Source organism: Cylas formicarius, unplaced genomic scaffold (assembly GCF_029955315.1).
Source record: "Cylas formicarius isolate icCylForm1 unplaced genomic scaffold, icCylForm1.1 PGA_scaffold_5__7_contigs__length_24384050, whole genome shotgun sequence".
In the NCBI taxonomy this organism is placed as follows: Eukaryota; Metazoa; Arthropoda; class Insecta; order Coleoptera; family Brentidae; genus Cylas; species Cylas formicarius.
The window spans coordinates 8,205,411-8,220,956 of record NW_026844341.1 but is presented as its reverse complement, the minus strand read 5'-3'; the positions used below and the strand labels follow the sequence as shown (position 1 = coordinate 8,220,956).

The 15,546-nt window shown below is 35.4% G+C and overlaps 2 protein-coding genes across 2 annotated transcripts; both read left to right on the top strand.

The window, feature by feature from the left end:
• Positions 1-568: 568 nt before the first annotated feature.
• Positions 569-3,288, top strand: LOC132702351 (uncharacterized). Its single transcript, XM_060670933.1, has 3 exons — positions 569-689; positions 750-1,105; positions 3,083-3,288. Exons 1-3 carry the CDS (start codon positions 642-644, stop codon positions 3,267-3,269), a joined length of 591 nt encoding a protein of 196 aa, XP_060526916.1. The 5' UTR covers positions 569-641; the 3' UTR covers positions 3,270-3,288.
• A 4,412-nt stretch (positions 3,289-7,700) lies between these two features.
• LOC132702202 (uncharacterized) lies at positions 7,701-15,320 on the top strand. The gene is made up of 4 exons (XM_060670703.1): positions 7,701-7,849; positions 9,020-9,294; positions 14,848-14,964; positions 15,020-15,320. The coding sequence occupies exons 1-4, from the start codon at positions 7,784-7,786 to the stop codon at positions 15,186-15,188; spliced, it is 627 nt and encodes a 208-aa protein (XP_060526686.1). The 5' UTR covers positions 7,701-7,783; the 3' UTR covers positions 15,189-15,320.
• The last annotated feature ends 226 nt before the right edge of the window (positions 15,321-15,546 follow it).

The following is a 15,546-nucleotide window of genomic DNA, read 5'->3' as shown; positions in this document are numbered from 1 at the left end:
CTTCTTTGCAAAAATTGTTTTCGAACCACAGGATATAAGAATCTATCCTTCAGATAAAAGTGAATAAAAATGATTCATGTTTAATCGACGTTGTTTTAAAAATGCAATTAACTAAAGTTCAAGTCATTTTTTTTTTTATTAGATGGTTGTGCATTATTTTAAGTAAATCTACGAGATTTCACAAGGGTTTACATAATCTTAAAAATATGTACTGGAATTAACAAATCACTATGGAAAAAATATTAAATATGAGTAACTAATTGGAATTTTATTGTTTATATGTATTTTTACTTAAAGATAAATGTAAAAAAACAACATGACCAGCCCAGTAAGAACTAAATATAAGAACATGCAATATGGTAGAAAATCACAATACTTTACATGCATTTTTCGTTGGGTAGAAAAATACTTATCAACGCATCTCCAAGTTGCAATTTAAAACTAATTAAAACTTGCACCCTCCCAGCTCGCTTAGCAAGCCATTTTTGACGTAACCGCTAATACAAAATCAAATCGAGCGGCGGAAATTCACCGTCAACAATTACTAATGTAAAATATCGCAGAAAACCGCAAGCGGAGTTTATCAGCTTCGAGACCCGGGATCCTCTAATCATTCCTCGCAAGAAACTCCAACGTCCGACATGGTCTCCGCGATTGCAGTCTTCGTCTTTGCAGTTTCCTTCGCGAGGGTAACTTTCGGCCTTCCTGTACCGAAACTGTCCATCGAAACTCTCGCATTTTGATTTCAGTCCGCTTCGGGAGACGAAAACGACGTCCTCATGGCGGAAATGCTCCTCGGGGAGTCGTGTTTTCCCAACGGCGACGATACTTTCTGCTGGGAAGCGCCTACGGAGCCCAAAACGATTGCCAAAATCGAGAAACGCCTGCGGGAATACGACTGCGACGGCCACACTTTCGGCAAGATGATGAATCGCACCTCGTACGTTGACGTCACGCTCGAGCAAAAATTCGGACTCGATTGCGAACTGTGCAACGCCAACGTCAACGTCAGGGTCAGACCCACCACCGTGGGGGCCAAAAAACTGATGCACGTCATCGATACCGAGAAGTACGACACCATTTTGTGGCTCTCCACCTGTGCCAAGTAAGTCCATTTTCTTAGCTCTTTCAATCAGAACACGTACGCAAAATCATAATCGAACCAAACTTAGAACCCGATTAATCATAATTTTTTATTTTCGAATTCAACTCTTCCACAGAAACTCAATTAATAGTTTACTGAACAAATAATAAAAAATCTATTCTATCTATCAAAAACGCCTTGGACGCAAATACCTATCAAGCCGTAGTTAGGCTTTTACTTAAAGGTTGCCGCCCTGTCTGGCATCTTGCACAGGTCAATTTGACTAATTCAATATTACCTAACGGTCTGACGTACAGCAGCGAGGTAGATTCGCCTCAACGTTGAAAGAAACTTCAACCCTACTGGAGCAATTCGGAGATTAGAGTGCAGGGAGTTTTTTGTATGCGTAAAATTTCAAGCGTAATTCTGAGTTCTGAGAGATTAGGGTGCAGGGAGTTTTTTGTATGTGTAAAATTTCAAGCGTAATTCTGAGTTCTGAGAGATTAGGGTTCAGGGAGTATTTTGTATGCCTAAAAATTCAAACGGAGTTCTGACTTCTGAGAGATTAGGGTGCAAGGAGTTTTTTGTATGCATAAAATTCCAAGCGGAGTTCTGAGTTCTGAGAGATTAAGGTGCAGGGAGTTTTTTGTATACGTCAAATTCGAAGCGGAGTTCTGAGAGATTAGGGTGCAGGGAGTTTTTTCTATGCTTAAAATTCCAAGCGGAGTTCTGAGTTCTGAAAGAATAAGGTGCAGGGAGTTTTTTGTATGAGTAAAATTCCAAGCGGAGTTCTGAGTTCTTAGAGAATAGGGTGCAGGGAGTTTTTTCTATGCGCAAAATTCCAAATGGAGTTCTGAGTTATGACAGATTAAGGTGCAGGGAGTTTTTTCTATGCTTAAAATTCCAAGCGGAGTTCTGAGTTCTGAAAGAATAAGGTGCAGGGAGTTTTTTGTATGAGTAAAATTCCAAGCGGAGTTCTGAGTTCTTAGAGAATAGGGTGCAGGGAGTTTTTTCTATGCGCAAAATTCCAAATGGAGTTCTGAGTTATGACAGATTAAGGTGCAGGGACTTTTTTGTATGCCCAAAATTCCAAGCGGATTTTTGAGTTTCGACAGATTAGGGTGCAGGCAGTTTTTTGTATGAGTAAAATTCCAAGCGAAGTTCTGAATTCTGAGATTAAAATTTAATTTTTTAAAATTTTAATTTATTAAACCGGAAATCTCCTAGGTTGCTGTGGTGATTAAATTAATCAATTATTTATTATTTGGCAAAAATTAGTTTTAATATATTTTAAAAACTTTTGCTTTACTATCGCTATATAGGTTTTCCAAATAATCCTCCTATCCTATACCCATGTAGTTTGGACCGGGCCGTCCAACATGGATATTTTTGTCAATACATTGTATTTTTCAAAATATTCTCCACAAGAGTCTGAGCTGCCTATGCCGACTATTGGTCTGATGGGTTTTCTTTATAAGACAAAATATTTCCCACGAAACAGTACTAACCAAAACAAAACAGTTCCTAACAGAACACCGAAATTGATTGGTATTTAACGCGATAGCGCTGAATATACACCATATGAAATTTTTGTGGCTGATTCTTCCTTGGTCTTAAGATGGTAATATACTAATAAAAAATAAAACCTTGCATTTGGATAGCAATAGAAGTGCCGGTATCAAATGTCTTAACTATTTAAAAAAAAAAACATTAAAAAGCAGTTCACCAATAGCCTTGATTTCGATTCTTGCTTTTCTTCGGTCTTGGTAGTTCATCAATCGTTCCTAATTCAAATAATTTTTTGTTTCAGCAGCTTTTTCCCGTGAACGAATGTTTCAATCATCATTAAAAAAAAAAACTGAAATGATATTTACCCATTCTGAACCCTCCAATGGTGGAGAAAGTTGTGACTCTAACATGGTATTTCAATTCGGTGCCCGTAAAAGACCTTTTTGCGGTTAATTTCTTTAGATCACTCAAATGTATCTTTCTTTACAGCGATCAAACCGGCTCGAGGTGTTCGAAGGGCTTCTCGGACCTCATCGACGGCTACACCACCGAATGCCAGCAGCAGTTCTCCGAGGTGACGTTATTGGTGTTCGATGCAATCGAGGACCAACTGGTTACGAGGAACCTAAAATATCCCAGCGGCTGCAACTGCGTCTACATGCCCGCCAAACTTTAGTTTAATATACGATTTTCGTTCAGAGCACGCGTGGTTTCATTCTCATATTAAATACCAATCTCAAATGACTTGATCCTCCCGTCCTATCGATTCGAGAATTCTTATTCGCAAAACATTATAATATATTAAATTTTGAAGCATTAGATTTGGGAAATTTTAAACTGCCCTATTAGTCTACACTTAGAAAAAAATATTGTTGTAAAATCTAAAAATCTCACAATTTATTTAACCAATCATTTTATATACGTCTGTGAATATTTCGTCATCGATTTCTTTGATAATGTTTTCCATGGTCTGTCATAATAACAACACGCCCAAATAATAAAAATGACATGGTCCTCTTACGATTATATTATCTTTCCAAAGACAACATAGAGAGGCTCAAGTAAGTGTTTTTTTCGTTCTTTTACGCAGTAACGCCGTCGCAGACCAGTGGTGGGTACACACACCACCTTCGGAGTACAGTCCGTAGATTCTGCCCTTCAACCGCATGTAGTTTGTATATGTTTACTTTGTATTCAAAACTATGTTTTAACTTTATATTTCTCACGAATTGATTCAAGAGGTGAATGTGTTGCAATTTTTCTACCCAAGGATTGCTCATTTAACGAAATTAATATTACTCACAACAGCGTTGGAAAAAAATTTGTACACTCTTTCACTGAATTAATGGTAAATAATCGAAAGTATCTTATTGGTTGTTTATGTAGGGAACCTTCGCGGGAAACGTCATTTTTTTATAGATATGTTGGTTGAATTTTTGCATAGAGTGATTAAAGCATCAACTTTAGTCTTTATATGTGGAGACTTCAACGTTCATTTTGAAGATGCATTAAAAATTATTCATTTATTTTCAAGCTTTGGGCTCAATGAAGCCTTAATGATTACATGAGAATTGACAACAACAAAAGATTGATAATATATTCGCCATCGAAAAAATAAAAAAAATTTGTCTGTCCGTTCTCCGTTCTCGTCTTTTGGTTTTTAATGAATGTCGGGGTGGATGGTTTGGGAGGGGGGGGAGTCGAGAAGTATTCTAAAAAAAGGTCTACAAACATCATCAGAAGCAGCATTTTAAAAAAAATTAAAAATCGCGAATGCAAAGGTCTAAGAAAAAAATCATTTCTCGAAAACGGTTTACGCGACCAAAAAAAATCTGGAATTCAAAGATGCATAAATTTGACTGCATAAGCTCTTATTCTTGACAAATTTTCAAAAATATACAGGGTGCCCCGCAAATTTAAAAAAACTGAAAAATGGGTTCCACTATTATTGAAAATTGAAAATAGAAAGACTGTGATTCAGATCTCGCTTTCTTTTATATTGTGATATAGCCCGCATAGACAGCAACAATTTTGGTATTTAAGGTTTTCACCCATTGTACAGGGTGTTCCCGATATTCCGTGCTAAATGAAAAATGTGTTAAGTGTACTAAATTTGCAGATATCAACTTCAAATTTAGCAGAGAAGTAAAAGTCCGTGTCCACATTTAAACTATAGAAATTGGGCGCAATCAAATTTTACCAAGTATGTTTTAAATATGTTTGAAATATTTTTTTTGACAATTTAAGCTTCCAGAAAAATATGTTTGCCTCCATAATCGTTCATCCGATTGGCAAAATTCTTTAACCAGCAGACGCGGAAGATCCAGTGCAATAACATTTATTTTAGGCATTTTTTGGATTATATACAGGATTTTCAAATTATAGGCAAAAAAGAAAATTGTTCTTTTACAGAGTAAATTATTAGCCGCAAATCAAAAAACGTAAAAAATATGGCTAATTGGTTCAAATGGTGTCATAGGCCGCATCAAGAGCTACAAATTTTGTATTTGCGGTTTTCGTCTATCACATACGCTGCTCGGGATATTTGTAAAAATCCATATTGAAATCGTTATTTCGGGCACTGTCAAGAAGCGATGACGTCATTGATTATTTCGGCGCACTGCATGGTTTCAGAAAAAACTTATTTTCTCGAAAACCATTCACTATTTTCAAAAAATTCTTGAACCAGGAAGCGTGGAAAATCCAGTGCTATAACATCTACATCGAACAATGATTGTATCATATGTGTGTCGTTTATAGGCAAAAAATCTAAAATATCCCAAAAAAAATCCGTTTTTGTGGGTAAATTATTGGCGATAAATGAAAAACCGTTAAAGATGGGATAATTTTATTTGAACAGTATCGTAAACCGTGTCGTGAGAGAGTTTCAGGTTTCGTCAATTATAAGAGGCACAAGATATTTGAAAAAATATCATTCGACAACGCTATTATTTGCGCAAATTTTAATATTTACCGATGTTTGCTGTGACTTTGAAGTTCGACGAGATGTGAAGGACATTTTTTACAGAGTGCACGTACAATTAAATTACATCGATTTTCCGAAAGTTCCATGGTGGTCCGCAGGAGCACGATAGAAAAACAATGCGTCCTTTTACCACACGAAACAGCGAAACTCTTTTTTGACGAGACCGAAAAAATTCTTGAACCAGAAGACGCAGAGGATACGCCTCTATAAACTTTTATTCTAGACAATTTCTCAAAAATGTACAGGATGCGCCGCAAATTCAAAAAAACTGAAAAATGGGTCTTCCTATTATGGAAAATTGGCAATAATTTCAAATCTGTGTTTTAGATGTCAGTTTCTTTTACATGGTGATATAGACCATATAGATAGCTAAAACTTTTGTATTTAAGATTTTTAAGTATTGTACAGGGTGCTCGCGATATTTCGTGCAATATTAAAAAACGTAATAGGTGCCCCAAATTTGCAGCTACCAACTTCAGACTTGGAAGAGAAGTAGAAGTCTGGACCCGCATTTGGAATCTTTAAATTGGGAGCAATAAAATGACGCGAAGTAATTTTGTTTAGTTTTTGAATTTTTTTTTTTAGTTATTTTGGCGACCAGAAAAACATCTCGACGAGACGAGACTCGACGCTATAACTATTGTTTCGTCTATCCCATAGTTTGTTCGAGATATTTGACAAAATCCAAATGAAAATCACTATTTCTCGCCCTCAATCCAGACGCAATGACGTCATTTACTATTACCACGTACTGCATGGTTTCAGAAAACAAGTAGTGTTTTGAAAACCATTCACTCCATTGGAAAAATTATTATACCAGTAAACTAAGGAGATCCAGGGCTATTTCGAACATTGTTGGAATTATATACAGGGTAAGTCGTTTCCTAGAAATTTCCGCTTTTGTGGATGAGTTATTTTTGATAGCGACGATGTTTAGCTACCCACCACCACAAACGGTGAAACGGTTTTTTACTCACTAAAGTAATATTAATGATTTTCGTGAATGCGTTTCCAAGATTAATCGGGACTCAGTATTCCAGATGGGTTGTCCTTGAGTGTTCTTCTTAAATTAAATAATAAAACGGTTAAACAATCCAGAGTTGTGAAATATCTGGGAGTTTTATTTGACAAACAGGTGGACTAATCAAGTTGAAGCAGAAACTGTCAGTTTATGCGTATGTACTTTGGCAATTAAGATAAAAGGATGAGCCTTTGTTACTTTACTATTATGGCTTTGTACATTCCTGCTTGTTATATGCCATCGTGTGAAGAGAATACTGATAATTATTTTATGTTTAAGCCATATATCACATACTCTTGCAAAATATTATATCTTAAACTAAATTAATTAACGTTCCCATCTCTATACATTTTAGCTTCGATTATGCATATAAAAAATAATATATGAGATTACCCTGAGACCAGAAACGGTCAATTTAAACTTAATATTGCCTCGGCACAGGCTGGCTAAGGTAGGAAATAGCCCGATAGTTCTACCAGTTATCCTCTTTAATAAACATCCCACCGAGTTTAAAAAAATACAAAAAGCAGTGCCTTTAAAGTGTACTTAAAAATTTAACCAAAAATGCTTTTTATGCTAAAGATGAATATATTATATAATTAATTTTTATATATTTTATATGACTTTATCCAATACTTTGGTAAAGTCAATGGGAATAAAAGTTTGTCTTTTTTTTGTAAACAAATTCGGGTCCTAAGAAATCAAAATCTAGATCTTCTTCGAGCTAGCTAAGATGAAAGGTGGTTGTTAGGCAGTTATCATCATTAATCTTTATCCAGAGGATATGTGAACTTTTAAAGGAATCGAATAAAGATAAGGCAATCTTGGACCAGCACACCGCACCAAATGACAGCAGTTTTGAAGCATCGTAAGTTGGAGTGGCAGTGCATTGGACACATGAGAGTAATCAGTTTCCTTCACATGAACAAAATTTCAAAAATTTGGCGTGTGTCGCCCGGATCAAACGGATTGGTGTGGGAATCCCCACTGCGTAAGTCGTTCCGAATAACGAAAAATTTACCCAGAAATGTACCAGGTTTACGCCCGATTTTTGTAGTAAAAAGGAAGCCCAGCGGTTAATTAGTGCGGGAATTGATTAAGAGGGATTTCTTTATCAAACGAAACCGCACACGTCCGTGACGTTTTATACTGGTAATTTTGCTCCGACTCTGCTCCGAAGACGATGTCGCCCACGAAGTATCCCTATCTGGCGTTCTTCGCGTCCTTTCAACTGTTTTTTCCATCGGGGGTGAGTTATATACGTATTTATTTAGCGACCAATGGAAAAAAACAATTGAACTAGCAATAACAACGCAAAAGGTGACAGTAACGACATAGTAATAGCATTTCATTTTTTGAAAATCTTATAACGATTACGCCATTTCTTTAAAACTAATTTTTGTACATATAGCATTAAAAATTAACCTAACCTACGTGAATAGTTTGATAAGTTCAAAATATACTGCTTTGCTTAAAAATATACTTTTTTAAGACATCAGACGACTTTGTCCACTATGCGAATTGAGTGCATAGAACCCTGAAACAATGATACCCCTATATTATAAATACATTTTATCTGGCACTAAAATCAAAAAATTGATGTAACCCAAGACAAAACCAAGCATACAAACAAAAATTAAGGCTACCCAAGAGTATCCGACTGCCCCCTACTCAAACCTAGAGAATGTGCAATCTTATAAAAAGATTTTGTTTGGAATTTAAAATCACAAATTTGAAAAATAATATAACTAGCCAAACCATGATTTTTAGACCTATGCGTATGCGTATGATAAGTGCATGTGCATGATATGATTTTAAAGGTGGTATTTGCTTATTTATTATTATATGAAGACATACATTTGAATTTCGTATAATTAAACTCCACTAAGAATTTTATGCGTTAACACAAGAAAACTACCAAGAGTTTCACACTTTAACCTCTGAATCGCTTCAGTAGGGCTAAAAATTATTCCAAAGGTGAGGAAGACCATTTCATTTCATCAGTTAAATTTGCCTAAGAAGGTTCAAATAGAGGCCTTCACTCTAACTTGCTGAGATCGATTTAGTTATTAATATGATCCCCAAGACATATTCGATGATAAATAGACTTCTAAATATTTGACAATAGATAACAAAAGATGAAATTTGGTCTTTTTTTAGCTGGAAACTATTCTATTAGACTAGGTTTGTCTTCAAAATTAAACTGTACTCCTTCCCAGTTATAGTTCTGTAATTGATAGTCATACATGCATAGCTATGTCATTAATACACACCAGGAAAAGCAAGGGCTTGAGAACATTGCCCTGAGGAACGCCCGGCATACTGGAACCAGACGTACCAAATTAACTAAAACTAACTAAAATTATATTTAACGTTTAAGTTTAAACGTTTCTTAAAGATGTTTCTCGCGTATTTCAAGGACTTCGTCACTCCTAGAGAGAGGTATGCCATCATGAGCAGGCTCCAGATGCACCCCGAGATGCACTTGCGTCCGGTGTATTTCGACAGGTATGTCGAATGTCCCAACAACATCTGCGAGAGGCACCATGGAATTTACTACCCCGAGGATGAGGTCCGAGAGGCGCTGGCATCGAAGGAATGGGCCTTTATGAAGGTTTTAAACAGGAGCATGACCTTTTCCGTCAACTTGTCGTCCAGGGGTGGTTTCGGCGAAGCTACGGAAACTTTGTGCAGGTACTAGGACAGTTTTTCCATTTCCAGGATCGGGTCAGCAACCAGAAAGAATCCTCTTTAGGTTATCTTCGAAAAATTTGATAAATGTGTTATATGTTATATCTCATAGAAATAGAAATAGAAAATAATGGCACACCACTGCCATTTACTCGTAAATTTTAAGTGACTATTTTACTTACTTATTTGGTTAATATCTTTATTCATTGATTTGAGCAAATTCACATTAATACTAACACCCAACAAAGGTACATACAAAAAAGACATAGGAACAAATACAATACATAATAAAACGAAATATAAAATTCCCTCCACTCACACAACTTATGCGCTCTCTCAGCAATCTGCCAGTTAGTTTTCCTCCACTCTCAGTTAGTCTAAAAAACTCCTCCTGTTTTACTCCATATTGAGTTTTTAAATTTTATTTCTAGTCTAACAGAATCAAGTCAATATTTGTTATACAGCTGATTCTTATGGTACGACTAAACTCATGCTGTAGAACTCGTAGGTTATCAGGTGATCTAATAATATAAATGTGAATTTCTCTACAAGAGAAGGTACTTCTTTTTAAATGTCATTGTTCTTATGATTCTTTCCACAACATAAAAGTCCGCTTATTTATTTATTTATTTATTTATTCATTTGGTTAGTAACTGATTTGATATGACTTTCCCAAAATAGGTTAGAATCTAAACATATACTACCAAATACAACCTATGTCTGAGGTTATACGAATCACCCTGTCCTATTGCCTATACTAGGAAACAACTGACTGTTTTGTAGTATTGACACACCATTAGGGAAAATCCCATCCACATTAAAAAATAGATTCCACAAGTTATTTCCAAAATATCGGCAGACAAGATAAATGAAGTCTGAAATCCGAACCCCTGGAAGAAATGTCTAAATGAAGCAGTCGTTGACGAAAACGAGTCACTGTTCCCTGAAATTTTCGCTTTTCCCAGTTATTCCCCTTCTAAGTTTTAGAAAAACATTTAAAAACCAACATTCGCCAAGCCTGTTTTCACGAACAATCAATATTGGTGTTGACTAGAGCTCGCTATAAATAGAATGAGAATGCCCACGCGCAAGCGGCAATATTCACTGAAAATACACGGTTTTACTGAGAATTGTGTTAAGAGTATTATCCAACCGCATCCCTAATGGATCCGGCTTCATACGTCATGTGCCTCATGCCCACAGGCAAACACAAACCAAACTATAATACGCAAATCATAATCGACAAGTCGTTTATTATTTTTTAACGCAATAACGTTTTATTTTGATGGTAGCGGATATCTATTGGGTCTAGGCCTGACTCAAATCCCGATTAAATCGGGCGGAAACGTACATTTTTCCGGCAGGATTTGTTATTTTTTTAAGATATGGCAATAAAACACCTTTTCAAAGGAAATTTTAGATTATGTAATATCGGCATGTTGATAGCTAAATATATTCTAAGCTGGAAGTTGCATACAATTACAAATAATTTCGGACAGAGGCGGATTTTACTTGATGAAAATCCAGTTAACACAAATTAAATTAGATCAAAAAAGGTTCGAATTTTCACAGTTTGTAATACTGATATGACAGCTGTTTCGGCAACACCATGCCTTTATCAAAAACAAAATAATACTATATCCCGACACACACACACATACATATATATATATATATATATATATATATATATATATATATATATATATATATATATATATATATATATATATATATATATATATATATATATATATATATATATATAAACATGTAGTAATAGACTTTTAATTAAAGGTTATAAATTTAAATTTAACAACGGAGACGCATTTAAATCCAATTTGTCATTAAGTAGTGAATCGAATATCTCATTTTGTTAATCTCCATAGCTTCCAACATATTCAGTTGTTTGCTTTTTGAATGATTATGTAAAATATCAAAATTATCTGAATTTAAATGAATGGCGTAGTTAGAATCCGAACATTTATTTTTATACGCCCTTTTATGTTCCTTAATGCGTTTCTTAAATGTTTTACCTGTTTGTCCGATATAAATTTTGGGACAAGATCCACATTTCAACTTGTAGACTCCGGATTTTTGAGCTTTTGATAGTTTTGTTTTATTGTTTTTTAGAAAATGTCCTATGGTGTTTTCAGTTTTAAACGCAATATTAATACCAAATTGAGATAGATGTTTCGAAATTTTCTTGCTAGGTTCTCTTACGTATTTTATTATTTTATAAATTTTTTTTTTCGGTGTTTAGTATGGGATAGATAGAGTTCAGAGTTATTGGTAACTGCTTTTTAGTTATATTCTTATCTATCAAAAAGGGGTCGTAACTATTGTTAAAAACTATTTTTCTACTCCCGTCTGTAAAATACCTATTTACACACGGATCTAGCGTGCGGCAAGCGTCACTTTACCACGTCAGTTTCCTTTCCCACGAATCCGAGCCACTTCGAGCATTTCCGGGATTTTACCGCACAGATTTGGGAGCAATCGGATGTTTTCGGAGATATTTTCCACGCCTTGAATTTTGACCTTTGCATGTCAGTGAATGTATTCGTGTTGTTTTGCGAAAATGTACCCAAAAACTAACGGTCGTAGAAAAAGTATAGTATGCAACACGTTCGGTAAACTTTTTAAGTCATTCGTTTATTAAACACTCGCTCCGCTGCGCTCCGCAAGTGTCAAATAAACTCGTGAGTTAAATGCCGTTTACCACACTTGTTGCACAATTGTTTTATAATATTTAATTCTTTTTCAAAATTTTCTCTTGAAAGTGGTACATTAAATAGTCTGTTGATAAAAGCATAAAGGACAGACATTTTGTGTGTGCAAGGGTGATTTGAGTTATTATTTATTATTGTGTCCATGTGTAAGAGTTATCTTCCGTCTCTATGGTAAATTTTATACGGTTATGTATCGAGTTAATATGACTCAAAAAGGACTGCAGTTGTCTTTCGGTTCCAGTGAAACAAGCAAAAACATCATCTACGTATCTATACCACCAGAGAAATCCTTTACTCAGAGGATGTTTATGTATAATATTTTCTAAATTGTCCATGAACATTTCTGTAAGTAGTGGACTAAGTGGGTTTCCCATAATTAATCCTTCCTTAGCAATATAAAATTGACCATTAAATTCAAAATAATTTTGGTCTAACCAAACTATTAAACTATCTAGCAAGTCTTGTTTTATGATAGGGTTAACTTGTCTCTGCGTGAGAATATTGTCTATTATGTTTATTACGTCCATTGGTGGAATGCTAGGAAATAAGTTTTTAACCTTCTTAATTAGTTCGAATGAGTTTTTGATAGCATATCTAGGTTTAAAGGCAGTATTATATTCTAAAATTTTAAATAATCTTGTTGAAAATTTAACTGATGGCGCTGTTACAAAAGAAACTACAAGACTTATTGGCATATGCTGTTTGCGTAATTTAATTAAAGAATATAACTTTGGAGGTTGAGGGTTCATGATTATTAGTTTGTATTTATCCTTGTCATTAAAATGTGATGAATCGTTAAGTACTGTTTTTATGTTTTTATATATCGTCATATTTTGTATTTGATAAAGGCACGGTGTTGTCGAAACAGCTGTCATATAAATATTAAAAACTGTGAAAATTTGAACATTTTTCTAATTTAATCTGTGACAAATAATTTCAATAAATACGTCATATGACGTTAGTATCTATTTTAACCTGTACATCAGAACCAATTTGGAGATACATTCTAAAAGAAGTTAAAGCTAAAAAAATTTAATTATATAATAAAGAATGAATAAGAAAATCCTAAAAATTAGCCACGTAAAATCAAATAAAAGTATTTCATCAGTATTTACGAACAACAGGCAAAGATGTATTAGCCAAGATGGATTCAATAATGTCACAGAAAAATTTAATATTAGTAGTAACCCAGAGGTGGTCGCAGCACTTGCAGCGCCATCCAAAAACATCGACGAAAACATAAGCTCAAGACGTGTAAATAGAATCGCTACAGTAGCGATAAATGTTGTAGGACCGTCAAATTACCGTTTAAATACAATACATACAATGTGACAATAGGACAAGTAAACACAGATACTTAATACATAAACTTACATGCTTAGAAATCGAATCACTCTAAATTTTTTACTTTTAACATATTTTTTGTAGAAACTACTCATCTGACCCAAAAAATAAACATGCTATTTGGAAGACAATTTATATGCTTGAATATGACTTTAGATTTGTCAAGAGTGCTGGTCTTTTGTATGCGTAGCTACCGTTAAAGAAATGAAACTTGTTCATGTAGTAGTTATAGCGATAGTAACAGACTTGTTGTAGACTTAAATTAATATTGCTTTTTAATCATTTGGATGCGTCCAATTGTCTTAGCTTGATACATACTACACCGCAAAAGCGACTTAATCGAAAGTGGACTTCGCTAAAGAGCTGTTGCTCAACAGCAGTTCGAAGAGTATGCCAACGGTATGAGGAGACTGGATCCTTTGCTAGGCGCCCTGGACCAGGCAGAAGGCACGTGATGATCGCTTTATTGTGTCAACAATAATAAGAAATCGCCACAGCTCCATGAAGTTCGAAGTGTAGCTATTAGTGAGTGGACACTGAGAAGAAGACAGAAGGAAAATAACCTGACCTCAAAAACAACTGCAATTGATCCAGAACTTACGCTTTGCACGGGATCATTTGAATTGGACATTGGACCAATGGGGGTCTGTTCTGTTCTAAGATGAGACCAGAATATGCCTTTTTGGTAGTGATCGACAAAAAAAGTTAAGAAGACCAGGTGACCGATTTGCAGAATGCTGCAATGAAAAGCGGAGCTCTTATGGAGGTGGTTCCTGCATAATATGGGGTTCAATTTCAATGGACGCACGAACCGACCCCGTTTTCACTCGTAAGAGCGGTCGTGGTCAAGAGGCAGAAGGTTTAACAGGTGCTAGGTACATCGACGATATTTTATCAGATCACGTGGTACCATATGTCAACTACATTGGAGAAAAATTCATTTTTATGCATGACAATGCTAGGCCGCACACCGCGCGGATCGTCCAACATTACATTACGTTAGAAGTCGGTTTTCGAGTTATGGAGTGGCTAGCATGCAGTCCCGACCTCAATCCAAGTTGTTATTAGGACCAGAGGGAGTCACGCCAATTATTAAAAAACAAATGTTGAGTTCTTAATTGTCAATAACTCCATTTGTTTTCAGTAATAAAGAAAATTTAGTTTGACTCGTGCAATTATTTGACTATGCTAAACCTAAAAAGCATATATAAATTTTAATCAATTTAAACACGTATTAAAGCATATCAAATTGTCGTTCAAAAAATATTTTTTTATCTTGTCACTAGTTTCTAAAAAAAAAAATCAAATTGAAGTCACGCAGAAACCTTTTGGAATTGAACGTTTCCGATGGTCCCGCTCATCTCCAGTGTATACTACATATCATAATGCATTAGAAAACCACAAAATATACTAATATTTATATATAATATTAGTTTCATCGATATCGGAGTCCCAGGTTAATGTTAAATGATATCCGTAGGGGAAAATCGAAGACCACAACACCTCTAGTGATGCGAAACACCGACGGTCACTGGAAGTACATCGTCAATTTGAGCGACCAAATCCACACACAGACGTTTACTTCGGAAATCTGCTTGTGAGTGTGACATTTTTTATGCCGTTTCTACTTGAGTCAATCGCGTCCTTTGCAGGGCCGAAAGCGACGGCAACACCGTGTTCTGCACGGCCTTGGAAGGGGAATGCGCGCAGCAGCGTCAAGAGGTTAAGTTTCTGGTTTACGAGAAGAAGCAGCTGAAGTTCGACAGCTTCAGGATACCGACCGCGTGCTCTTGCGGCTGTTCCGCCTACGCGTCGCGATAAACGAGGAACAGCCCGCGACGTTGCCGCATCGTTCACTTTTTCCGCGTAACCGTATTTTTATAACGCCCGAACAATTGGACAGTCAAGGTCAATATTGTAGATCACTTTTTGCGGTTAATAGATATAAACAAATAAAACTGTTTCTTTTCGTTCGTGTGTTAAATTTCAAGTGTACCCCAGAGGTTAAACCGACAAATGCGTCCTTTTAAGAAGTGCAAAAGAAGTGCAGAATATCTTGCTAAGCTTAGTTGATGACAATACAAAAAAAGGAAAAAATGAAATATATTTTCAAATTTAAAAGCACAACCAATCCACCATATGATACATAGAGAAAGCAAAGGAGAAGTGTTTTTCTTTT